The sequence below is a fragment of the Dermochelys coriacea genome, chromosome 1 (genome assembly GCF_009764565.3).
Source record: "Dermochelys coriacea isolate rDerCor1 chromosome 1, rDerCor1.pri.v4, whole genome shotgun sequence".
NCBI lineage: Eukaryota > Metazoa > Chordata > Testudines > Dermochelyidae > Dermochelys > Dermochelys coriacea.
Genome location: NC_050068.2, coordinates 132,602,956 through 132,630,339, shown reverse-complemented (window position 1 = coordinate 132,630,339; position 27,384 = coordinate 132,602,956). Strand labels below are relative to the sequence as shown.

Below are 27,384 nucleotides of genomic sequence, written 5' to 3'. Positions count from 1 at the left end.
TTAACAATATGCTCTTTGATAAAGTGATCTTGTTGGGCGGGGGAGAATTCTTCTTAGAGTCCTGCCCCTTATGTGTATACCACATGTGTGTATTCCACATTGGTGAATTACAGATAGGAACCACCTCTCAAAGAACATCCAGTTACAGGTAAGTAATCACCATTTGCTCACTGCTTGGAATTGCCTCTAATTACAAGAAAGATCACTTAACTTTACAATTATTCACCAGCTATAATGAGTGTCTTTTTATCCGCAGATAAATATCCTGTGCTAGAGAAAGAAAGGGTTACTAGCGGGCTCATAATCCTATTCCCCGCCCCCTTATTTTTTGGTCGTCCTTGATCTATGTGAAACTCATTCATTTATTTTTGTTTGTTTACTCATTGTCTTATCTCTCAATACCATGGGTATTTTGTAACCAAGACCCAATTCAGCAAGATACTTAAAGCATCCTTAACTTTAACCTTTTGAATTCAGTAGGAATACTGGGAGCTTAAAGTTAGGCACATATTCAAATACCTTGTTAAATCTAGACCTAAATTCACTGAACCATCCTGGGAAGTCGAGGGAAAAAATATGTTCCTATTGTGTGATGTCAGCTGTTCAGATATAGGGCACCATAACACATAAACATAGCAAAGAGTACACACAAGCATGCCTAATTTGTTAGAATTCAGCTTTATGCTTAGGTCATGTCAAACTGCTGTTTAAATAAAACATCTCTGACTCCAGCACTGTGAAATATTTTGTTCATGCTAATATGCTCCAATGAATCCTAAATCACTGTAAACAAATTAGTTACTGCCTTCTATATACTATAAAGAAGCAGCAGATGCCTTGGAAGGAATTAAGGAACAGATCAACTCTTTAGGATAGACCATACTTCAGAACTCTTTGCAATCCTGTGTAGATAAAATAAGCCACTCTGTGGATCCTGCTGAACTTAATTATTTTCTAAACCTTGGTTGGTGGGGATTAAAATCCTTTTCCCTGAGCACAGTCTAGAAGTGAGGCAATTTTCCTGCAGTAGGCAAAAGAATATAAATACTGTAATCCTGAATCCAGATTTTCAACAAACATCATAATATTGTAACAAAATTGGTGAACATACAAAGCTACAGTCATTGCTATAATTTACTGTAACACTTCCCAGGTTTATAGGCTGTCCCTATGCCCATCATGTCTATAACCAGCATTCCTGTGGCACCTTTTAGAGAGAGACCATGAAGTTCCTTCAGCTTTGACCAAATACTTAGCCTGTATTCTGTTTTCTGATTCCTCTTCTCCAAATACCTCCCACCGAGCTCTTCCTTCAACTTCATCTACCCCCTGAATCCAGAAGCTGAGTTCTTGTTGTCCAGTAAAAGACCTGTGGCAGGGCCTTGGCTGGCCTGGATCCACTGACTCGGACTCATGGGGCAATAAAATTGAAGTGTAGACTTCGGGGGGTTGGATCTCACAGCAGGCTGCAGGGACATGGCAAACCGTGGCCACTGAGAGCTGCGCAGGGCTGTACCTGCGGATGTCAACCTAAACAAAATGTCTTGTGGCCCATCAGCGGATTACCTTGATGGGCCACATTGCAAAGGTTACCGACCCCTGATTTAGACTGATTTTAAACTCTTTGGAGTAAGGACTATCTTTTTATTATTTTTGTATTGGGCCTCAATATGTGACAGGCCTCTAGATGCTCCCACAATACAAATAATCAATAATGATAACTCTGATTGTGACTGGGAGTATGTGGGGAAGCCACATTGCTCAACTGTGCAAGAACCAGTCACAGTCTAGTCCTAAATAACACATCCTCCTGAGGTAAGTAAGTGCATTTTGCATGTGACAGATGGGGAAACTGAGGCATGGAGGTGAAGAGATTTATCAAAGGCCATAGAGCGAGTCTTAATGGTGGAAACAAAAAACAGGGATAAAAATTGTTTAAAATATAATTATGGAGTTTGGCTCTCACTAGACCACGTTCAAAACAACACAGTTCACTTAGCACCACTTGTTGTTTGCCAGTTGGTATTAGTCATGAACGTTTTTCCTTAAAAAGAATACTTGAGAAAACAAAGTAATAGACCTGTTAGTGAATAGCATGTATTGTGTACAAAAGTTGTACTCCATCTCCAAAATCTCTCATTAGGAACAGTAAATATTTTCTTGTGTAAAGTATTGTTTTTAAAACCAAGTTGGGGTTTGCTGAGATAAATTCCTTTTTTTCCTGCCACAAAGTTCGGCTTTTCTATTGAATAAATCATGACATGTAAGAAACACATCTACAGTGTGACAGAGTACTCACTGCTGAAAAACAATATTGTTCAACTGTGCCTGGAATTAACAACCATCGTGCAACAGGATTGCACAGTATATGAAACAGAAAATAAAATTCTTCATCTACAATGGATAAAATCCATTGACAAAAAATCCTACCTCTACTTTCTGCCAGTTGGTGATTAGATGCTACAACACAGCTGCCCAATTACTGAGGTCAGCTGACAGCTGGGTTGAGAGAGTGAGTGTCCAGAGCCAAGATTCCAGCAAAGCCCATTTTGGTTGCAATAGTATTACAGCTTGGTGAGTTAGTCACACTGAACAGTATATTTAACAGACTTACCCGCCTGTTCTATTCACACATCATCTGTGAACAGACTTCAAGGAGCCAAATGGGCCAAAAGGATCTGGCTGAACCAGAAGGAAATCCGCAGCACAAGTGGAGAGATGGATGAACTGCTTCAGGCGCCTGATGGAAGTTATGCACCTAGGCACTTGTGAAAAATTCACTAGGCTCTTAGCTGCAATTTTAAATGCCTACCTACCTTTAAAAATCTGGCTCAACAGCCTTGTCAACACTAAACATAAGGGGATTCAGTTACAACATGGTTGCCTCTTAACCTGATAACAAGAGGATTAAAATGTGTATTGCTGACAGGATCTAACCATGTCCCCACAATCAAGCTAAAATCTGGGATTTTAACTATGTTGTAAGTGGCTCAGGGGGCAACTGCGTTGTAATGGAGTCCCTGGTTTGGTAATGGCTGTAGTGTAGATGGGACCAAAGCTTAATGAATCCCACAGAGTTGCTTTAACTTTTCAGCGTTATCATGTAATGTTTTGATGTGAAGTTCTACACAGCAATGTTAGTTTGGCAAAGTCTGTCATTTGGGGATGAAGCACAGGTGCCAGAGGAAAGTTAGCTTCTTAAATCCAGCTAGTTTGGCTAATTGGAGTAGTATGAATTCAGTCTGGTTGATGATGTTTTCTGATCTGTTTTCCCATTCTGACTATTAAATTTATGCCCCATGGAAGTTGGTCTTTACAAATTTGGCACTTCAGATCTTACATTGTGCTTGTACTATAAAGTTACAGGAATTGTTATTTGACTGTCTTGTATTAGATTGATATCTGAGTACAATTCCCATTTTTAAGGTATCATTTTTAAATGACTCATATTAAACATTGAATGGATTTAGGCTCATGTGTCCGATTAAGTTGTAATGTCTGTGTAAAATTATCCATGATAAAGCAGTAAGTGATTTTATCTTTATTCACAGTAAATATTAGAGGCTCAGTTTGTGGAGCACATTCTGAGATGGAGTCAATGGAGCTATGACAATTTACACCATCTAAGAGTCTGCCCCTGAGTTCTTAAAATAGTTACTTGAAATTCCAGTTACTTTTCTATGGTGAAAAATTGCTACAGCCAAAACTATTATACCGTTTGTGAAAGAATTGGAGCACTGGAACTTAACTTTTGTATTTGGAAACTAAACTTGTTTAGCTTTCTTCCTTGATTATCAAAGTCAAAATAAAATAAAAACTACAGAATGTCTTCCTTTGAGAGCTGAGTAATAAGGGCATTTTACTTTTAACCTAAGCAAAGCTGATGGGGGTAATATAACATTATATGTTATACTTAGCAGCAGGTGCCAGGAAAAAATTGCCTTCTAAAACCCTTCTAACCTATGGAGAATAAATAGATGGTGCTAACAATGAATACATTTTAAAATAAATGGAAAAAATGACATTGACATTGCAACATTTTGTTTGGTGGATGCTGGATTAAGAGTGTACATGTTACGTTCAGCTCCTTTTTCAAAGAAACACAAGACAAAATCCAGGCTCCATTGAAGTCAGTTGCAAAACTCCCATTGCCTTCAATGAAGCTAGGATTTCACCCACAGACTCTTCTAACTCTGTCAATTTGTTTCTTCACTTCAGCAGGTGGGTATTGTAGTTGTAAGAACGCTTGATAGAGATCTTGTAGGTGTTTGTCTCTGTCTGAGGGATTGGAGCAAATGCGGTTGTATTATAGAGCTTGGTGGTAGACAATGGATAGTGTGGTGTGGTCTGGATGAAAGCTGGAGGCATGTAGGTCAGTATAGCGGTCAGTATATAGGTTTCCGGTATAGGGTGGTGTTTATGTGATCATTGACTATTTGCACTGTAGTGTCCAGGAAGTGGATCCCTTGTGAGGACTGGTCCAGGCTGAGGTTGATGGTGGGATGGAAATTGTTGAAATCCTGGTGGAATTCCTCAAGGGCTTCTTTTCCATGAGTCCAGATGATGAAGATGTCATCAATGTAGCGCAAGTAGAGTAGGGACATTAGGGGATGAAAGCTGAGGAAGCATTGTTCTAAGTCAGCCATAAAAATGTTGGCATACAAAGTAAAACTATTTCCCCTTTTTTATTTCCTTTACTACTGTTCTTGTAAAGTGCTGGAAATAGCCCACCTTAATTATCACTACAAAAGATTCCTCCCCCACCGCCCCGCTCTCTTGCTGGTAATAGCTCACCTTTCCTGATCACTCTCTTGTTACAGTCTGTATAGTAACACCCATTGTTTCATGTTCTCTGTGTATATAAAATCTCCCCACTATATTTTCCACTGTATGCATCCAATGAAGTGAGCTGTAGCTCATGAAAGCTTATGCTCTAATAAATTTGTTAGTCTCTAAGGTGCCACAAGTACTCCTTTTTCTTTTTACGGATACAGATTAACATGGCTGCTACTCTGAAACCTGACAGCAGTAGTAGGTTGACATCCTCAATATGGACCTATACTAGAAGGGAATGACATGCTTTGTCAGTAAGTTTCACCAGTATTTGCTGATAGCAAAGGAGTGGTGAGATTCAAGAATCTTGGGCTCCAATTTGGCTCTGGAGGGGACTGTGCTCTAGTGGGTGCAGTCTTCTGTCTGGTCCACCCCCCCCCCGCTCCACCCCCTTCAACCTGTGCCAGTCACTTTTTCTTTGTTTACCTCTCCTCAGGTTTCTCATCTCAGTCTCAGCCTCCTTGCCCGTCAGTCCTAGTTTCACCCTCCAGGCTTGCTATCTGAATCCCAATCTTCCTTCCCACACCCAGCCCCAGTGTCCTTGTTCAGCAATCCCAGTTCCCAGATCCTCAGGTTATATCTCTCCCCACACTATCCTGCTAATCCTAGTCTCTCTTCCCAGATCTTCATCCAACCTCAGTCTCTCCCTCCTAGCTCCTTGCTACAGTGTCCTTCCTTCCTTCCTGGCTCCTTGTCCCAGTCTCCTTGTCCACCAAGTCCCTGTCCTTCCCATGCATTCCAGCTTCTTGTCTGTTCTGTGTCCCCTCCCTCCAGCCCCATTCTCCCCACCTCCAATACTGGTTCATGGTCCCAGTCTCCTTGCCAACTCGGTCTCAGTCTGCCCCCATTTCCTCATCCAATCTTGATGTCCCCTACTCAGTTGGCTCCCAGTTCCCATTTCTCTCACAAGTTCGCAGTCCTAGTCTCCCCTGGCTTCTAGTCACAATCTCATTGGCCAAACTGTCCCAGTCTCCCCTCATCTCCCCCCACCCAGATCAGTCACTTTGCCCAAAGTCCCCACCCTCCCTTCCTGCTCCCTCTCTGGTTCCCAGCCCCTGTCTCCCTTACCTCCCAAGCCCAGCTTTCCTCCCAGCTCTTAGCCTCTGTCTCCTTGCCCAACCAATCACAATTATAGTTTCTCTCCCAACACCCTGCAGTTCCAATCTCACCAGATTCCTTGTCCCAGTCAACTCCTTTTGTTCCCCCAATCTGATTTTTGTCCCCTCTGCATTCAAATCAGACAGCTTCTTCCTTCATGCTTCTAGCAGTGGGGTCACTGAGAGCACAGGAGAGACAAGTTCCTTGCTTTCAGTTCCACTGCAGTGATGATAGGGAAAGTCTGACTTTATCCTAGTAATCCTGGACTGGAGTATCCTCAGTCATTCTGTGGGGATGCCACATGTTGAGTCTGGTCAGCACTAAGCGCTGTGAGGGGATGGGGCATGTTTAATTGCTCAGTGGGGATGGCAGATGCATGAACACTCCTGTCACAGGTAGCAGCTGAAGCATGCTCAGTTGCTCTGTGGGAATGGCGCATGTGCAATTAGGTTAGCACTAGGAGGACTCAGGACTAGGTTTGAGGCTTGACCATACTCAGTGAGGACAGAATCTGCAGAGATTTTAGTTGCTAAAATCTAAGTCTCTACTCAGCATGGGCTATCTGCAGTTTTTCAAAGGGTTGTAGCTTGGCCATATTTGGGTGGATTTTCTCAGGGATGACAAAAGGCACATCCCTGAGACAAAGTCCATGCTGGTCCAAATTTCAAGTTTCTGCTCCAAACCATGAGACCACCAGTTTCATTAGAAATGTTGTCCACATTTTTTACATGAGTAAAACAAGCTGTTCTTGGAAATGACTGATCCATTTTGGCTGACCAAAAAAAAAAAAGTGAGGTAGACACCCAGAATGGAAATTTCAGCCTGAACAGTTCAAGTTTGGCAAAGTTATAAGCAAATGAAAACAGGAATTTGTAATGCGAAGTGTAAGGCAACCTTAATAATATTATAAGCTTTGAAAATATAAAATATGCTCTAAATATTTTCAGGTAAATTCTGATTATGTCAGTTACATTTCTGAAAACCATGTACATGTGCATGGGCTTTACTGGCAGCTGATTTTGACTTTTTGTGCATACCAAAATATATTCATTTTTGTATCTCTTCTAGACACCACTGATTTACACATTTTAAGACAAGAAGGGGCCATTATGATACCTACCTTGGCCCCCGGCATAATAGAGACTATAACATTTTTACAGTAATTCTTCCATTGAGCCTAATAACTTGTGGTTGAACTAGAGCATCTCTTTTAGTGTATCTATGCCACTTATCTGTAGTGAGATGGCCAATTTATTGGGATGTATCCCAGAAAAAAAGTTTAGCCTTATGATCGTGAATGATGTGACTGCATCTTACTGGGGACATTGTTAGCAAAAAAATTCCACTTAATGGGGATGCACTGGGCTGATATAATGGTTTAAGTGATCATCAGCCAGCTGTGAAATTATAAACTCCAGCGTTAGTACAGAAGTTGCTAATTAATGCCTCAGTCGAGAAAGCACTCAAACTTGAACTCAATGGGGCTATTAATATGCTTAAAAAATGCATCATCTTAAGCACTTTGCTAGGTCAGGACCTGTAAGAATCAAAAATAGAGATGAATTTAAGAGAATTAAATTTTTATCTTGCATTTTTATTGGTTAGGTTTGGTACATCATTTTATTTCATCTTCAAACATTTTCATTCCCCCCGCTCCCCAATCGCCGTTTGTTTTAACCAGGATAGCCTGTTAATTGGGATGATAGGCTGCCCACAGGATGTCCCAATTAAGAGGATAATACTGTCAACCTTAAAAGAAGTTAGGATTCCACTTCAGCCAAGTGGCTTTTTCAGTTTTTGAAAAGAGCATAGATAGCTTAATTGGTTGAAAAACTGGTCAGCCAGTTTATTCAGGAAAAGCTGAGAAATGGGAGTGAGATTTGTATCAGGATCTGTAACTACTTAGTTGATGCCCAGATCTTTTCCTCTTTTCTCAGCCTTTCCCTACATCAACCTCTCAATTTCATTTGTACTTCTGTCTGAAGCAAAATAGGAAAAAAGTCTTTGTATAAACCTTTCTCGTCTGATTCTCGTATTCTACAAGCAGATGTTAAAAGCAGTGCTGTTTGTTTAATTGAATCTCTCCACTGATGGGTTTTTAAATTAAAGTTATTTTAAACTTTCATGCCTGGAGTGTCAATACAGCCCTGCAGTACTTGCCCTTTGCCACATGCTGATGCACCAAGTCTTAGAATACAGGTTGACAATTTGTCCCGCTATGCTTACAGTACCCTACCACTATTGAATGAAAGGTAAAAAGGTGTCACTATTCATTTATAGGTGAGTGCATAAAATAGTTTGCTTGGTAAAGGCTGGGGATCTTATGAGGTGCTCAGCATCAGCTATACCATTCAGTGGGTGCTACAGCTACTCTGCACTTCACCTTAAATTTGTAATTACACTAGAAGAAAGTAATGAAAATTTCTTTATAGTTTGCCATTCATTAAATTATACAGTGTACTTTATTGGTTTGCAAATATATAATTCTTTATAACTGTGGGACTTGGCAGTAAAATAATGAAACTATGATGGCAGATGGAAGTTATGAATTCAACAGACAGATGCAATTAAGCTAATAGGTAAGTGCTGTACAGCTCTATAATAAAACTATGCTTAATCATTTATTTTTTAAATATTAAAACTGTACAGTTTGCCTAGGTATAGTGATAGGTGTGCTAGAAATATCTAATAAATATAGTAATCTTGTCAGAGTCTTAAACTGATTTTCCTGAAAAAGGCCTTCATGGAGACTTAAAAATGGAATCTTAAATGCATACATATTTATTAGCCCTTTATGATCATATATAGGCATGTCATAGTAATGTGTTTGGATGGTATAACTATTGTAGCCAATCAAAGAGGGATAAAATCACATAAATTAGGTTTTAACTGTCAGAGTCAAAATTGCAATTTCTTCAGATTTCCTTTGCTTCTATTAAATGTAATGGTTTATTAGGGTGGCAGGTTAATTTGGGCTTGTTGTCTTATTAAAGATAACAATTACATTTTCTTAGAAGAAAATCCACATGTATCACACGTGTTGCCTAAATTAATTAATGCACTAGTGTTTGATGCCAGTGCTAGTCATTCAAGGCTAGATTCACAACTGAATTTCAGCATGGTGATGCTCAGCATCACCACATCTAACGTTCAAGCATTAAGAAAGTCACTGGGATTCACAAAGCCTGAGTTAGGCACGCAGGCTCCCTACACAGTAAAGGAGGAGAGAGAGGCTCCTTAAAACGGGATCCACAAAGACCAGCATGTTAGGCAGCTCTCTGACTCAGCTAGCCAATGGGAGATACGAAAGTTGGTGTCGGGGGAGATGTAAGCCTTGTCCCTCAGAGAGTTCAGCACTTAAATCTAGGCTGAAGGAGGCACGTTCCTCTGTTTGGAATCCCCAGCTGCAAACCCTCTTTTGGGGCTGCGCACCTACGCTGCTCTTGCAAGAAGGTGGGAGCTGGGAGGAGAGGACCTCTCTCGTTGTTTTTAGCCTGGTGGTTAAGCTACTCACCTCGGATGTTTGAGACCCCCCCCCGTACCAGTCCCCCCACTGCCTGAAAGGGAGAAGGGACTTGGACAGAGTGAGGGATCTGTCACCTGTCAGGTGAGTTCCCTAACCACCAGGCTATGGGATATTCTGATGTGTTGCTCCCTCATTCTACTGTTAAAGCTGTTGCTCTCTGAATAAATAATTAGAGTTATTGGAGCAAGTTATTGGACTGGATCCTAGGTCTCCCACCTCTCAGGTGGGTGCTCTAGCCACCAACAGGAGAGACTGAGGGAGCCGCACATCAGAATATCCTATAACTAAGTCTATGATTATGTTAGAGAAGTCACGGAATCTGTGACTTCCAGAGACCTCCATGACATTTTCTTCCCCGGGGCTGGAGCTGTCAGCGGGCAGGCTGTGCAGCTCTCAGCCACTGCTGGTGGCTGGCTCTCAGCAGCTCCTATCTCCTGGGCAGCAGGGGGACCCCAGAGCTCCCAGCTCCTATGGGCGGTAGGGGGACCTTGCAGCTTCCAGCACCTGGGACACTCCCCCAGCTGCTACAGGTGGCGAGGGGACTGTGGATCTTCCACTCCGCATGGGTGGCATGGCCCCCACACACAGCTGCCATAGACAGTGAGATGCCCCCCTGCTGCTCAGCCAGAGCACCCCCCTGCAGTTCCCAGCTACTTGGGAGGAGTGAGGGGAGGCCTCCCAGCTGCTGTGGATGCTAGACCCTCCTCCGTCCCCATTTTGTCAGGGATAATTTTAGTAAAAATCACAGGCAGGTCACAGGCTTCCATGAATTTTTGTTGGTTGCTCGTGACCAGTCTGTGGTTTTTACTAAAAATATCCTTGAGAAATCTGAGCCTTACTTGTAACCCAGTGATTAGGGCACTCACTTGAAGGGTGGCAGATCCCTGTTTAGATCTATTTTCCCCATCAGGTCTCTCATGTCCCAAGTAAGTACCCTAGCCACTGGGTTAAAGGTTATGAGAGTGGGGGCAGTGGCAGGAGATTGGGCCCCACAGGTGAATTAGGCAGATGAATGCCTCTCTTCCCCTGGTTCATTAATCACTCTGGGGCTTAGGTGTCTGCATACCTAGAATGAGGTATGTGCAGAGACAGGAACATAGACACCCTGGGGAACTTTTACAATGAAAATTTTGGTATCAAGTGAGTTTAGGTGTCTACAGGGTTTGGCAGCAGCTGAGCGGGGGCTTTATGAATCCCAGTGAAGCCTGGGATTTAGGCAGCTGAAGTGGCAGTTAAGCGCCTAAGTCCTTTTGTGAATCTAGCTCTCTATTCCTAATGCCTTTTAGTATACTGCAGAAATGAAACAAACTAGATCTTTGTTTAGTTTGAAAAGCATCCAGCAGTTAATGTTATACATTAAAGACAAACTAGAGCATAGATTTGGGAATGAGAATGTACAGCATTTAAGACCAGGCCAAGCCCAAAAGGAATTATTGAAGTCTTCTGTTTCAGGAGTACGTTAAAAAAAATAGTGCCCAATGGCAAGCCATTAATTCTTCAAAATGACTCTGACATACTAGCCTTACAGCCCTAGAATTGGGGGTGTTTGTCCGCTTAACTTCCAGTTTGATCCTGTAGTGGTGAGATTTGGAAAGCACAGTGCACATCTGTGTGGTTGGATTTAGACAGCTTTGAGTTAGTGCTTTTGCCATAATGAGGATTCATTAGTATGTTATAACAGGCCAAATTCTCCTATCAAATATGCCTCTGCAACTTGGATGAAGTAAGTGAGAGTTGCGTCAAATCACTTACTGAAGAATTTGGCTGTAAGTGGAGGTCAGACTAGATGATCTAATGGTCCTTTCTGGCCTTAAACTCTCTGAATCTGTGAATTAAATATGCACCAGACTGAGTCCCAAAATTAGTGACATAAAACCATGTATTAAATGGCAACTGTGGCAGGAGAACTGGATTCTGTTCTTGGCACGGCTACTGAGTTGCTGTGGACCTAATCCAACACTAATAGCAATGGAAAGACTCCCATAGACTTCCGTGGGCTTTTGAAGAGCTCTGTGTGACTTTTGATAAATTAGTTTGTCTGTAAAATAAGGATCATAATGCTTACTCACCTTTTGTAAAGGACTTTGAGATCGATCCATGCAAAGTGCTATACCAGTATAAAGCATGAATTATTGTTGTTTATTTGGTCAGAAATTCAGTTTGGTGAATTATTAGTCAATTACTTATTTTGATAGTTTTAGGAGGTTTTTTGGTCAGTCTGTGTTTTTGTGTTTTTTCATTTGAAGTAATTTAGTTGCTATGGAGACAGGGCAGTCGTATAATTTGGGCTGTCATTAGCTTCTCAGACAAACAAATTATTACAAAAAAAAAGAAACTCACTGGGCAAATGTATGAGCAGAATCAGAGCCTTACTAATTAATAACCCATCTTGGGTAGAGGATTCTTTTTATAATGTTGAATATAAGCCATCCATGTTGGCTTATATGTTGAATATAAGCCATCCATGCAAAAACAGGGCTTGTTTTTTTTACAGTTAATATTACTATATAATTATACCAAATGTAATTCACAGTCCCTACTTGACCTGTTAAACAAAGTGAAAGCTTTACCAATAATCATGTTATTTTACTATTTCAGTGTCACTATTAAACTTAAATATAAAATTTACATATTCCAAAACAAAGGAACAATATTAAAAACTGAGCTGTTCTCTTTTTCAGTTATGCAGTCAATACAGCATCACGTTTTCCTCCCATCTACTTGTACAAGTATTTTCTTGGCCATCTCACAGTATGTATGCTATGTTTTTACATATGATACTTTGTTTAAAGGAAGAACCCAAGCATCTTAATCTGGGGAAGCCTGATGTCCTGAGGTTTGATAAGTGTTGCCAGGTTTCACTTCCAGAACTCCTGGAGATATCCAAGAGTGTGGTGCAGGACAGTATGGATTAGACACATGTCAACTCTTCTCCCCCATGTACAGTTCATTTTGACTTTTACATGACCCGATGTGTTCAAACAAGAGGAAGTGGTTGCATAACTGAAATCAGCTCAAACTAGAGGAGTAAAGTATAGGTTTGGGACCCACAAAAACAGCAAGAACCAAACTGACCTCGTTGTTTTCATTTTGGTATTTGCTAACACATATTAAAAGTCTACATGAGTTTCAGGTACAACTCTTTAAATAATTTCTTTCACTATAAAGTATTGAATAATGCACCAAACCTTATCTCAATCATTTAAAGAAGACTGAAAGAACTATAATCTGATAGAATGATCTTAAAAATGAAAGAGAGAGATCAGAAACAGGGTCCAAACCAACATAGTCACAGCCTAAAAATCCCAGAGGAGTCCTCATATTGTCCATCTGCAGTGTAACAATTTTTGCATGACATTATGTGGGATCTAGTTTTTTTCCTCTTCCTGGATTGTGTGTGTATGTTTTATGTACCTAAACAGGGTGTAACTAGGTTAAAATTGGTAGGCCTGATTCACAGAAGTCAATGGATTTACAAGCGTGTAAAGCTGAAGTAATGCACTAGAGTAAAATTAATGAGCTCAAAATCAGGCCCTTTATTTGACTAAAGATTCTGAATAAATATCATCTCCTTGGGCTTTTCATTTATTTATACTTTGCCAAATTGACATAAGAAACATACTTACATAGCCACTGGTTCACCATTCAACCTTTGCCACCCTCAGTAGAAGGGAAAACTTGAAAGGTTGTAGTAAATCAAATGAATAATTTGTCTGGAGGAAGCCTGTACAAATTGGACATGTTGTCTAAATTGGTCAAATGAAACATTAAGATTTCTCACTCAAGGCTCTGAAAAGATTCATAGAATCATAGAATATCAGGGTTGGAAGGGATCTCAGGAGGTCATCTAGTCTAACCTCCTGCTCAAAGCAGGACCAATCCCCAACTAATTCTCTCCAAAAGTAATTTGATTTTCACATTTTTTCTGAGATGTTAGTCTATCCCAGGGATCAGCAACCTTTGGCACACGGCCCAACAGGGTAAGCCCCCTGGTGGGCTGGGCCGGTATGTTTATCTGCCGCATCTGCAGATTCGGCCGATTGCAGCTCCCACTTGCCGTGGTTCGCCGTTCCAGGCCAATGGGGGCTGCGGTAAGCGGCGCGGACTGAGGGATGTGCTGGCCGCCAATCGGCCGAACCTACAGACGTGACAGGTAAAACAGCTCGGTCCTCCAGGGGGCTTACCCTGGCGGGCTGCGTGCCAAAGGTTGCCGATCCCTGGTCTATCCACCAGAGTGAAGCAGCATGTGCTTTCCATTGTCTAAAAGTTCTGGGTGACAAAGGTTTATACATGAATGGTTAAACTAGTATATGACCATTTTGGACAGGCTGGCTTACATTTAACTTTTGCACTCTTCTCACTATCTGGTTAAAGATGAGCAGTAGAACAGACTTTTAGCCTTCAAACCAAGATACATTTGTGCTGGAGACAAAGTTAAGCTTACCATATGAACATCTTGTTCTTATTTGACTGATAAAAATGGCTTAATTGATTCCTATCACTAGTAAGAGACTAATAAAGTGTGCAAGATTTTTTTCTTGATTGTTCAATCTATTGAGATTTTGAAGTGAACCAACAGAGAAACCAACATGTGAAAATACAGACTCAGATGCTGAGCTATATAATGATGGGTCATAAAGTTAGACATGGAAATAATTAGAAATGAACCTAAGCTGCAGAGTTTGAATCTGGATTTCCTGGAGGTCAAGGGGGTATTTGCACTGAGGAGTTTGATTTGGGCTCATCTCTAGAAAAGACCTATTAGATTTACATTGTCTATCCCTTTACGAATGCAGGATTGTTCGCTGCAGTATGTCTTCTAGTACCATGTCTATTCTAGTTTTAACTGTCTCGAGTACTGGACTTCCGCCCATTTCCACTGAAAAAGAATGGACTCTAGTGGATGTTCCAGTTAGGAAGTTTTCCCAGATGTATGCTTTGAAATGTGAAGTAATTGAAGCAGATGGAAATAATATTTGACTCTTGATAATTATAACAAAAGAGAATTTACCTTAGTATGTGTATGTTGTGGTACTATATAAATGTTTTATTATAATATACATTTAGTGAAAAATAGCCTTAGAAAAAGCACCTAGGCCCCAATCCTACAGATATTTATGTATATACTTTAATTTACTACTGTGAAGTAGCTTCGTGGGGTTACTCACAGTAGTAAAGTTAAGTACACATAAGTATTTGCAAGATTGGAATCTCAGTGAATCTGGATTGGTCTCCAAAATGTTTTATTTGTTTAAAAAGCTATTCATTCAATATATTTTTCTAGTTATTTTTCTTTATAGCAAGAATCTCTAATATATAAATTATACAGGTACCTGAACCACAATTTCAGCTCCAAACATTTCTGAATTTTCTTAATGGGATGTGCAGGGAGCGGGTGGCAGAATCTGACTGTGATCGTTGATGAAATGTTGTCATTAGGATTTATATCAGTAGTGTACAAAACTAAAATCCTTAATCTGCATATCACTGAAATATTAATGGTGGTTCAAATTCAGATTCAAACCAGAATCTGTGTTTTGCAGCTCACACTGATTTATTATAAACTGAACTCATCACCAAGCTGCCATATGCGGTAGTGAGGAATACCTCCAACATCCCATCACAGATTTGAGAGAGATTGTAATTAGACTATCCAACATTTTTCTTATGTTATACCCTTAACTACTTGTTAATACCAAGTCCTTCAACATAATAATGCTGTAGTTCAAATCTAGGTCAAATATGATTATTTTTCTAATGAAAATCCCAGATCTGATGCTGATCAAAAGTTATGTAACATAACCAATAGCATATGAGCTGTTACATTACAAAATAAACAAATGTCATTGGCTTAAGTTTCACACTGAAAAATGACTGTCTTATACCAGGTCCATATGGTATTTTGGAAAAAAGTTTAAGGCCCCTATTCAGCAAAGTACTTAAACTGAAGCCTAACTTTAAGCATGTGAATTGTCTCCGTTTATCCAATCAGCCCCCCTCAAGATGTTTACTCAGGCTGTTTACTCAACCTTGCAACCTACAGTACAGACACTTCTGAGCACTGGATAAAGAGCAGAGCATGTGAAAAGGCAATTGAAGGTGCTGAACACTTCCCTAGAGTATGTTCCGGGATGGAGCCCTAAACTTGTGGAGGATACTAATTTTCCGCTTGATGCTCTGCTAGAATTAGATCCAACTCCAGTGGAAGACAAAGGCAAAACTACCACTGACTTTCAGTGGTGCAGGATCAGTGCCATAAATGCACTAGTAGCACATGGCATTCTTCGTGCGAACATTCTAGCCAGGTTTAAATTGGGAGGGGGGAAGGAGAGAACCAAATACATGTTGCTTTGTTTACTGTGATTCGCACTTAAGTCACAACTCTCTTGTTTGTTTGGGTTTTTTTCTCCTTTTTTCCTCTTAAATAAGGAAGAGAAAGCTGTCAAAAACAACACACACACAAACAAACTACCAACAAGGCAAGAATACTTAGTTGGCTTATTTAGCGTGCAGAAGAGAAGAGTGAGGGGGGATTTGTTAGCAGTCTTCAACTACCTGAAAGGAGGTTTCCAAAGAGGATGGAGTTAGGCTATTCTCAGTGGTGGCAGATGGCAGAACAAGGAGCAGTGGTCTCAAATTGCAATGGGGGAGGACTACGTCGGATATTGGGGGGAAAAATATTTCACTAGGAGGGTGGTGAAGCACTGGAATGGGTTACCTAGGGAGGTGGTGGGATGTCCATCCCTCGAGGTTTTTAAGGCCCGGCTTGGCAAAGCCCTGGCTGAGATGATTTAGTTGGGGTTGGTCCTACTTTGAGCAGGGGATTGGACTAGATGACCTCCTGAGGTCTTTTCCAACCCAATACTTCTATAATTCTATGAATACTGACCAGAACTTAAGTCCTCCAAAATGGGATAACTGACACTATGGTTCTTTTTTACTTTCTTTTAAAGATAACAACCTTGACAGAATCCCCAGAAAGTAAATTCAATTGCATACAAAGTTGGATCTATCAAAAGTCAGTTCCATCCCAGTTAAACTGATTTACTATTGTTCTACAGTCTGTTCATCAATCTTGGTTATGGGGAAGTTATTTTTTAAATAAAAAGGTGAAGTGTGATATGACAGTGATTAATAGCTTTATGGGCTCAGTCAGCTGCCTATAAAACTAGTAATAAAAACAAAAGTGCAAAGAACAAATTTGGGTTTAAGGAGAAGTTATTTTAGTTCACTTTTTGAAAACTTCTATAAACAATATTTCTCTTTATTCACATGGGCTAATCCAATATGTAGCCAAATATTTGCTGTCACCTACTAAAATTCAGCAATTTTTTTTTTTGCTTATTTCACACTTGCTTAGTATCGGCTTCTCTGCTTTAATGATGCTCAAGATAAAATGTGCCACCTCCTTTCCTGTATCAAACACTCATATCATGGCTTGCCTTATATCAGTTAAAAACTGACTTGTCCTTTCATTACTGTGGCTCCAATTGACAAGTGTTGTCAGCCCCATTGATCCAGATATCTGTAGGAAACTGTTGCTGTGCCAGCCTTACTTCTCTTTAAAATTTTAATCCAGTCAGGTTTCCTTCTTCACTCATCATAAGGTATAACACTTAATTGATTTTTTATATAATCCCATAAGATCAAGAAAGGTTATGTTTCAACCACAGAATTTAGTAATATGTACTGGCTGATTAAAAGCAGATTGTCCTCATGATGTATCCCATAAAACAAAAATTTTAGAAAGTGGAGAGGCACATGTTTGTAGAAGCCAGAATTTTAAAAGCACTGCATAAATTGTGGTTCTTTAGAGGAGCTTTTACCTGTCCGTGCCAGTAAAAGCTGTTTTAGTATTAGTGATGTGTAAAGCTCAGAACTTCAGCTTTGGAATGGATGCTAGGAATGGATTAGCCTAGGCATTTTGTGTGCACAGGCTATTGGGAGATTTCCTGATTACCAGCAGTTCCCACTTCTTGGCAGGGAAGAAATACATTTTGACTGATCATCCCTTCTTGTGATATTTAAACACTTCAGCTCTTAATCTCAGCTGCTACAAAAAAAATGCAGAGCTGGACAAACGTTAAATATAATTGGGGTCAAAAGCTGTCCACACCTTTTCAAACCCCTAAAAGTTCAGGTTTCAGCCAAAACACTTGTAATTTATCCATACCACTTTACCTATCCCTTCTTAATTACTAATTAGAGATGGGGGCTAACCCAAAATCCTACTCCCAGACCACCACCAGATTTTGGGATATTTGAAATCTAGATTGAAGTCTGAATTTTGCCTCTGTTGCCCATCTCTAATGGCAGTTTTGTGCCAAGTCTACTTGGACATTGTTAGTACATTGTTTTTGCAAGAGGTTTGAATGCATGGAGAAAGATGTATTGCATTTTGTATGAAGCTATCCTATGGGAAAACCAAAGCAGTACTGTAGCTTGTGATTGTTCTCAATCCTGCTAGATCATCTCAGTGGAAAATTATGCAGAGGAATTTATTTTTTAAACTTTGTTACTCTAATATTTTAGCTCTGTAGACGCTAATAATTTATTTTTGAATGAGACTTACAGAATCTTTGCATTTGTTTTTCTCCAGCAAGTGTACTTTATCTGGAGTTTATCCCAATCTTTCCCCAGTATCTATACTCATAATTTCCTCTTTATGTTGTGAAATAGGTGTGGGGAGAAGAGTTGAAATAGTTAAGGAAATAAAGACAAAGGCAGGACAACAACTCAGAGGAGCTTTTCGCTTAGCAGTTATAGCTGTTCTAGTCAAAGAACAAAAATGTAGCTGCACTTCAGAAGCATCCAGTAAGAGAAAGCAGTGTGCCAGGGGCATGACTAGCAGGTCAGAAAGGGAAGAGCTATAACACTTGTCAAGAATACTGAGATCTGTGTTATTGGAGGTGTTTGTGTGTTTAGGTAGATCTGAAACATTTTGATCATCCCCACAATGCCCCACTTTATGTAAGAATTAATAAGAAAATAGCAGCATTCTTACAAAATATAGAAAGAATTTTAATTTAGTTTAAGGAGTACTTGTGGCACCTTAGAGACTAACAAATTTATCTGAGCATAAGCTTTCGTGAGCTACAGCTCACTTCATCGGATTCATCCAATGAAGTGAGCTGTAGCTCACGAAAGCTTATGCTCAAATAAATTTGTTAGTCTCTAAGGTGCCACAAGTACTCCTTTTCTTTTTGCGAATACAGACTAACACGGCTGCTACTCTGAAATTTAGTTTAAATAATTTAAATTATATTGACTTCAAAAGCTGTTTCCCTTCTATTACATTTTTTAATGAAAAATACTCCTCGCCTATTAATTGCTTGTTATCTTTGAGTTTCTCCGTGTGGTATACTGTGATGAGTTGAGGTATAAGCTCAATTCCCATAAGTGTGTATCAACATCATAGTTATTTCCACTTCACAATGTGTGGAGTGAGAGTTGAGCTCTGTGCCTTTGGACATGAGATGAATTACTCCCATAATCATTCTGTGGGTTCAAGACTGTCTGGAAAATTACATGGGTCAAACAAGCAAATTAACATGTCTGTAGGTTATGCATAAGTATAGGTGCATAGGATGAAAATTAGCTCAAGTTCTTCCATGTGCACTTGGTATCCTGGCATATTCACTTAAAAGAACAGAACATCACTATATAGAGGCAACAATTGTATTGGAGAGGGAAGACATTACATTCAAATATACTCAAAACCAAGCTTTTCTTTATATTTAATATTCTGTATATCTTTTAGAATTGAGTGGCAACTTTGTCTCGTGGATCAGGCATTACACCTGGAGCTGGGAGCAATGGGTCTTAGTTTCTGTTCTACTATTAACTAACTCTGTGACCTTTTTAATTTTAGTCATCCAAGCTTAAAAATTTGGGCCATGACTTGTCTGTTTTCCACTTGTAAAAGGCAGATAATAATACCTACCTATTTCACAGGGGCCTTGTGAGATTTAACTGGTTATTGGGCCCAATTCTGTGGTATTCTGACCCCCAAGTCCACCTAGAGTCCAGAATATGAGGAATACAAAGTGATGCATAGTCACCTTTAACCTATCCCAGTACAGTTCCGGCTCCACACACAGGAATAGAGGAACTGAGAATTGCAGCCAAAGTTTGAGTACTTGGATCATGTACCATACTACATAAATGCTAAGTAACATTGTTATTACAAAGAGTTCTCCTGGAATGTTTGGTTATAGCAGGTGACCAGATGAAAGCCTTTTATAAACCATAAAGGAAAAGGAGCTCTTATATTAGTACTCTGTGTGTGGGTGCGTGCGTGTGTGTGTGTGTGTGTGTGTGCATGTGCGTGTGCACGTGCGCTCTCACGTGTATGTGTGTGTATATATATATTTATTTGAACAGGCAAGAAGAAGAAAAACATTACTTTACCGTACCCTGTGCAGTTCCTATTGTAACTGACTGCTGTATGTTTCTCTTTGTAGCCCTTTGAATAGGAAGGTTCTACAGTGCAGGAAAATATCTTTGGGAGTAAAAGAGATTCTTGGGAATGTGGCTGTGTCCTCTACTGTGATAAATTTTTAGAAACCCTTGTCATGCCAATTAAGGCCGTGTCAGCACCAATCAGCGTTTTTTCTGTTTAGCGTATTTAGAATCTCATTCTTTCATTCTGACAATATCATCAGCCCTTGTAATGGTTTAGGCCTATCCAAATCTGCAGATCTAGGAGGAAAGCAGCTGATAAATCCAAAGAAAGAAAACTGCTACCTTCCTTTTTTGTACACGCTGTTCTTTGCATGAGAGCACTAATTTGGCAAAGGACATGCGTTCACATTTGGTTTTCGTATATTTTAAGTCTAAAAGAGACTATGATGATCTTGTCTGACTGTCTACTTAAGACAGGCCAACAAACTCACCCAATAATTTCGGCATCAAGCCCATAACTTCTGATTGAGCTAGAGTATTTCTTTTAGAAAGCCATCCATTGCTGATTTAAAGACTGCAAGTAACACCACATCCCTCATTAAGTTGTTCCAAATGGATAATTAGCCTCACTGTTAAACTCAAGCTTATTTTTAGTCTGAATTTGTCCAGCTTCTATTTCCAACCATTGGCTCAAACCATTCTATAGACTTGTGGAACAAAAATGAAACACCACCCTCTCAGTTGTCCCTTATAATTATGTTTTGGTGACTCATTCTGAGTGGACTTGGCCCCATTACACGCCATAAATAATCATGTTTTAAAATGATTATATAAAGCTCTATCTTCATGATCATTTTAACTGAGTCAATTGACCTGTTTACAACCCAGTTAAAAGTTGTAATATGATTACACCTACTGTGTCCAAGCAACCTGGTTAAAAGAAGCTTGTGAGTTTTGGCTAGTTGTTTTGTTAAGGTTTGTCTACACTACCGCACAGGATCAATCTAAGATACGCAACTTCAGCTACATGAATAGCATAGCTGAAGTTGATGTACTTAGATCTACTTATTGCGGTGTCTTCACTGCGGTAGGTCGACAGCTGACGCTCTCCCATTGACTCTGCTTGCGCTTCTCTTTCTGGTTGACAGGAGAGCACTCAGCGGTCAATTTATCATGTCTATACTAGATGCGATAAATTGACCACCCCTGGATTGATCGCTGCCCGCTGATCCAGCAGGTAGTGTAGACAAGCCTTAGTGTTGCTGTTTAAGTTATCACAAGTGGACTTTGAAGTCAGAACTTCATTTAGATAAATAGAAATGTTCCTACCTCTTTGGGTGGCGTTGCTTGATTGGGCTGAGTGCAAATTTTACAAGGCAGCAATGCACTGGCAGAAGGGCCAGAAACCTAATTTTTTTTTATAATGAGCGTATACATTATATTAGACATATTATGATTTTCTTCTCCACCCCATCAAAAAAATCCTCTTGTATTTACAGATAATCTGTAAAGGCTTATGTAGCATTTATTTTGTTTCATTTGCTCAGCCACACAAGCCAACCTTGTATCTGTCACACTTGTATCTGTCCACGTTATCATTAAAAATCCATGTTTTCAGAAATTTCTAATTTAACTATGGAAATCCATTCTGGACAGAATGTTACACAGTGTGCTTCTTCTATTTTATGCATTCTCTATGGAAAAAAAGAATGTCACAGAATTAAAATTCTTAAGCAGAACATTTAGGCAGATCTATAAGGGTAGCCAGATGTCTAGCACTTTATGCCTTTTAATGATTATCTATTTGTGTTTGCAGAGTTGGTTAAGAATGGGATATAGTTTACAAGACTATTTCAAAAAATACGACCTTTAAACTAATAGCTCCAAACCTGAGGGTACACTTAAGCACGTTAATCTGTTTGAATTTTAGTTTTAAAAAATACAGATTGTCATTTACAGTGTTGTGCTACAAGACAAATATTAGTTATCACAATAAACATCTGACTAGATAGGCTGAGAAACAATGCACGAAGAGGGCCAGAAACAAATTGAGCATAAACTAAAATAACCGGAAACATAGTGAAGAGTGACTGCCTATTATTATTACTAATTGCTATTAGAGTAGCAACAGTCACATTCACAGAGAGTAGAGAAGTAAGACTACTCTAGAAAAGCTGATGAGTGTAGGGGGGGCGGTGTGCTAAACTCATTGCTTTGTGAATTGGGCTGTACAGGGTTGTAAATTCACTAAATCCACATATAGCCTGACTTTAGATGGAGTGCAGGGAAGGTAGGAAGGTGAACTCTTACCGCCAGGCTAGAATTGCCACCCTGTGCTGTTTACACAGGGTACTAGTGCCACTGGATCCATATTAAGGCAGACTGTTGGCCCCACTCGCAGCTTGCCCCCCACATACACCCTCAAAGCGGATGGGGTGTAAATTTCACTTCTCTCCTTTACCCAAAATATTCAGGCTTTTGGTGGATTTCTCCACAATTGACAGCCCTGACTGAGACACAGCTACCCCTTTGGCACACAGCTATCCTGTAATTACTGTCATCATTGAGACTGCCCTGCATACGCTGGTGCAGTTCCAAAGCACATGGGGGTATACAAGCACCCCAACGTGGTCACTCAGCTGGCCCACACACACACTCAAGTTTAAACAATGTGGAGGGTCTTCATGAATAATACCATGAGACGCAATATGAGGGAACATGGGAGTATAAATCAAGAGCCCTGAGTACAAATCCTAGCTCTGCAAATACTTTGCTGTTTAGCCCTAAGCTCTGTGCTTCTCGTTCTTCGTATGTAAGGATTTGGGGCAGAACAGTAACATACCGAAGTATATCATTAATACATCATTGAGGATCCATGTGCACTCATATCTATATATCTCATCCACTGTTGCATGCCTTAGTGTCCTGATGATGCAGGATATGGAAATTTCCCCACAATATAGTATACTGTATTTTTATTCAGGATTTGTAATAAAATCTAAGGTAAGTTTCTGTGTAAATCAGAGAAAAATGCCTGATATTTAGGAGTTCATGCTCCTCATATGGGATTCTTCTGGTTTACTGAGAATTTTTGCATTATGCCATAGTAAAACAGGAAGCACTAGTGGTATGTGTCCAATCTGTTAGTGTTACTCATGTCACATAATGAATTTTTGGTTGGAAGGTCTAAATCAAGACTTAGGTATTTGATTTCAGTCAAAAACTTTCAGTGTACAAATGTCTTCAAATATCTGTTATAAACTGTATGCTTATTCACTACAGAGTTATAAAGTATCATTTAGAGAATGTACATGCCCCCTTAAATATCAGTGTTTTCCAAACGTCATGGTGCAGAAATCTGCCATTGTAATTGTATATACTTCTCTAGACTATACGCAGGACTCTCAGTTCTACATATTTACTCATTGCAGCATAATGAGTATATGTTCATAATTAGATGCTCATTCAAAATATAGCATATGCAAATATGAGGTACAGATCAGCCTCTTCGATGAAGAATGCCCATTCCAGTTGCTTTTTTTTAAATGGACTATAAAACAAAGCTCAATGAAATATCTGTAGAAGACATTTCTACAGCAAAATCATGTGAGGACTATCTGTAGCTCTCACAGGGTGAAAGCAAAAGGCCAAAATATTCTGCCTCAAACCCCATGTTTATGTTGGGCTAACAATCTTGCACTGTAGACTGCACAGCAGTGGAGAATAAAAGTCCATTAATAAAAGAGGACCAGGAATGAAATTAATGGTGTCTCTGCAACAGCTGAGATACTGCACTCCCTTCTACAAGAGAAAATACAGAGCCAAATTCTGCCATCCTTACTCAGTATCTTCTAATTTATTTCATTAAATCTATTTGCAGAGTAAAGTACAATTGGTGGGGGAGGAGAATCTGTTGTCTATAGTAAATCTTGCAAACATGTACCCAGGTGAGTAACTTTACTCCCACAAGTAGTCCACATTGCCTTCAAATGGGACTTTTATATATAAAATTACTCACATGCATGAGTATTTACAGGATGTACAACTAAGACCCAGTCCAACTCTCACTGAAGTCTGAAAGTTGGATGAGGCTTTTAATAAACGTATGTATATATGTCTCTCTTACTCCCCTACTTCTTTTATATAATATGATACAGAGCAGATAAGGTAATACTTGGAGAATTTGAACATAAAAATCAGTTGATATATGCATACTATAAAGGAAATTAACTAATGAAATAATCATAATTCACCATTACAGTTGAAAAATCCCAAATAACTGGGCAGTTAGTGAGTGAAGAAAAACAAATGGTCTACAGATTTTTGAAAAGGGTCTTGAGCAACATCTAAATAGGATATTTTCATTCTGAAATAAAATGTCCACACACAGGTCAGGACTACATTACAAAATTTGTTGCTGGAACTATATCTGTCAGAAGTGTTAAAATACCACACCCTCTCACTGTCATAACTGTGTTGTTAAAATCCCCAGTGTAGATGCAGCTACTGCCTTCTGTCTTCTAAACTGCTTCAGTTGTCTTAGCTAATCTAGTTCAGAGAGGTGATGTTACTATATGGGCAGAAAACTCATCCTATGGCTATATCTATACTAGGGGCTATGTTGGCAAAGCAAAGATTATGTAGTGTAGACTACCCCACAGACTTGCGCCAAAATAACAAAAGGTGTGAATTAAACCAATTTAGTTATTTTGATGCAAATGTGTGTAGCTCAGCCTTTTACTCATACAAACAGCCCTTAGTATTGCCAGCCCTAAATGCTCAAAAATCATGAGTCAGGCTCACAAAAGTCCTGAGATTTAAAAATAATGATTTGGGCTTTTTTTTGTTTTCTGGCTTTTGGATTTTTGAAGTGCATTAGAGCCACATTTTCAAGCTGTTCTCCTCAACCAGCAAGGATAAAAACATTGTGGGTTTTTGTTTTTGTTTTTAATTAAGCTCAGACTGTCTTGTATTCACTTGTCTTCGTGAGCTAGGCTTTAAATAAAATTTCAGCTATCCTGAGAACCATGATAAAAACAGGAGGTGACAACACTGATATTTATTTCAGCCATAAACATGAGGATAAAAAGCCATAAGCAATAAGCCTCATGGGACTATAAAGAAGAAATTTTTGTAGAGAAACTTGATTGCTGTCCCTGATAGAATTACAAAGTTAGAAGACAAAGGGAACAAAGTAGATATTATATTAGGCTTTTAATAAAGTGTCTGATACTGTCTTTCTCAAAAACAACTGGGAAAAACAAAATTGGTAAGGGATGATATTTCATTTTCATGGTTATAAGAGATTTATTTAAAATGGCGAAAGAAAAATATAGATATATTGAAGATCTTGACAATGATCTTTAGCTGATATTAAATCAATTACAGTTTTGGTTAAAAATTTGTGAATTCCAATAAGTTTATACTTTGCACATGCATTATCAGATACTGTATGTTCAGCACATGGCTAAATAGGCACTTTCCTTACCCTGTGCCTGCTCAAAACATCTGGTAATACAGATAAATAAGAAAGCCACATGTGCATACCTACAAACTTAATAAAAGGCCCTGAAAGTATAACACTTTTCCATGTATTTGCCTGAAATCCTAAATTCTGCAGAAAACTAAAATGTTCTTTTCTTTCTTTTAAACAGCAAAATTTGGAGAATAACCTCACGAACCTTATTAAGAGGAATACTGAACTGGAAACCCTCTTGGCTAAACTCATTCAAACCTGCCAACATGTGGAAGTGAGTATTGAGCTATTCTTGAAATACTTGATACCTGAAACATGTATTTACAGCCAGTACCTGTGGACTTCAGAAATCCTCAGCTTCTAGGAATTCTGGAGGAACATCTTAGAGCAGGAGTGGGCAAACTATGGCCCACGGACTGGATCCAGCCCGTCAGGGCTTTGGATCTGGCCCACGGGATTGCCAGCCCCTTGGCGCAGCAGGGCTAAGGCAGGCTCTCTGCCTGTCCTGGCCCCGCGCTGCTCCTGGAAGCGGCGGCACAATATCCCTGCGGCCCGAGGGGTGGGGGCAGAGGACTCCACATGCTGTCTTCACCTGCAGGTACCTCCCCTGAAGCTCTCATTGGCTGCAGTTTCCCATTCCCAGCCAATGGGAGCTGCAGTTCTATGTTATGATAATATTTCATATGGGGCCATTTAGCTTCTGACTACATTTTCATTCCTGTGGCAACTCAGTGTTATTCAGAGAACATTGTAGATGCCTAATAGACCATTATATTAAATATTAATAATGGTGTACAGGAAAGGTTTCACAATATTGGGATTAGAACATATTAGAACATTTCTTGCCTACACGTATAGCAGTCTAAGGGAAATCTACTTTATTCACCAATATTACACTATGGAAAATTCCTGTAGAGAAGGATAGCCTTTTTACAGAATCTTTAAAACAACTTTTAGAATCTAATAGAAATTACCTTGGTAGAATGCTATAAGATAGTTACCAAAGTCTATGGAAAGATACTATTCATTATTAAATGCTGCAGGTTTTTAGAGTAACACCTATATAATCCTGTTGGTTTCATCCCTATACAATTCTGTAGGAGTTTCTCATAGGATATTTTATTCTTGGTTTGATTTTGGTCTTTTTTGGTATGTGGCATCTACCGTTTTTCCACAGGCTTCGATTCAGCAAGGTACCCAAGCTTGTGCCTAACTTTAAGCAAGTGACTGTGGCTATTGAGTAGGCCTATATGCATGTGCTTAGTATCTTGTTAGGTTAGGCCTCAGTGTCTACTGCGGTATTTGGTTCTCTCTTGGAAACAAAGACAAGATGCATCACTTCTTGTTTCACATGTTTAACTCTGGTAGAAAATTTTCCTAATGGGGTTGAGATTATGGTGAAACAAGACCTCCTCTCTATCAGAGGAACTACAACCAGCACAACCCAAAGTGTGGATGGACCCTGCACATTTTAGGGTCAGTCTTCAGGGCAAGTCTATGCTTAAAAAGCTTCATCGGCTGAGCTACATCAATGCAGCAGCACTGCTGTAAGCTTTTATGAAGATGCTCTTAACTGATGGGAAAGAGCTCTCCCATCAGCATAGTTAATCCACCTCTCCGTGAGGCAATAGCTATGTGAATGGGAGATGCTCTCCTGCCAACATAGTACTGTCTACACAGGGAGTTAGGTTGGTGTAACTACATCGTGCAGGGGTATGGATTTTTCACACCTCTGAGCAACGTAGTTATACCATTATAGGTCTGCAGTGTAGAGGAGATCTCAGTTTTCTCTGTGTTCTTCAATATGCTACAAATTCTAAGCTTTCTTTAAAAAAAAAAAAAAAAACCCTAACTTATTACACTGCAAAGATATAGCTGCCACACTGCAAACAGATGTGCTGCTGTCCCTTGATCTCAATTTTACAAACAAGTCTCTCCAGACAAAAAGCAGCAGCTGCAAAGTTGGGAACTCATTCCTTCTCCAGCCAGTTGATCGAATTAGCATATAAATTAGCCCAATATTAAGAGATGTGCCTAAATCACAATC

General features: G+C 39.6%; 1 protein-coding gene across 9 annotated transcripts in view; it reads left to right on the top strand.

Moving 5' to 3' along the window:
• The window catches only part of MID1 (midline 1), a 329,175-nt gene that overhangs the window by 249,226 nt on the left and 52,565 nt on the right, over positions 1-27,384 (top strand). For all 9 annotated transcript variants that reach the window (XM_043501596.1, XM_038387755.2, XM_038387758.2 and 6 more), the window contains one exon: positions 25,516-25,611. In XM_043501596.1, coding sequence (XP_043357531.1) covers positions 25,516-25,611 — 96 coding nt within the window. The remainder of the gene's footprint in view (positions 1-25,515; positions 25,612-27,384) is intronic.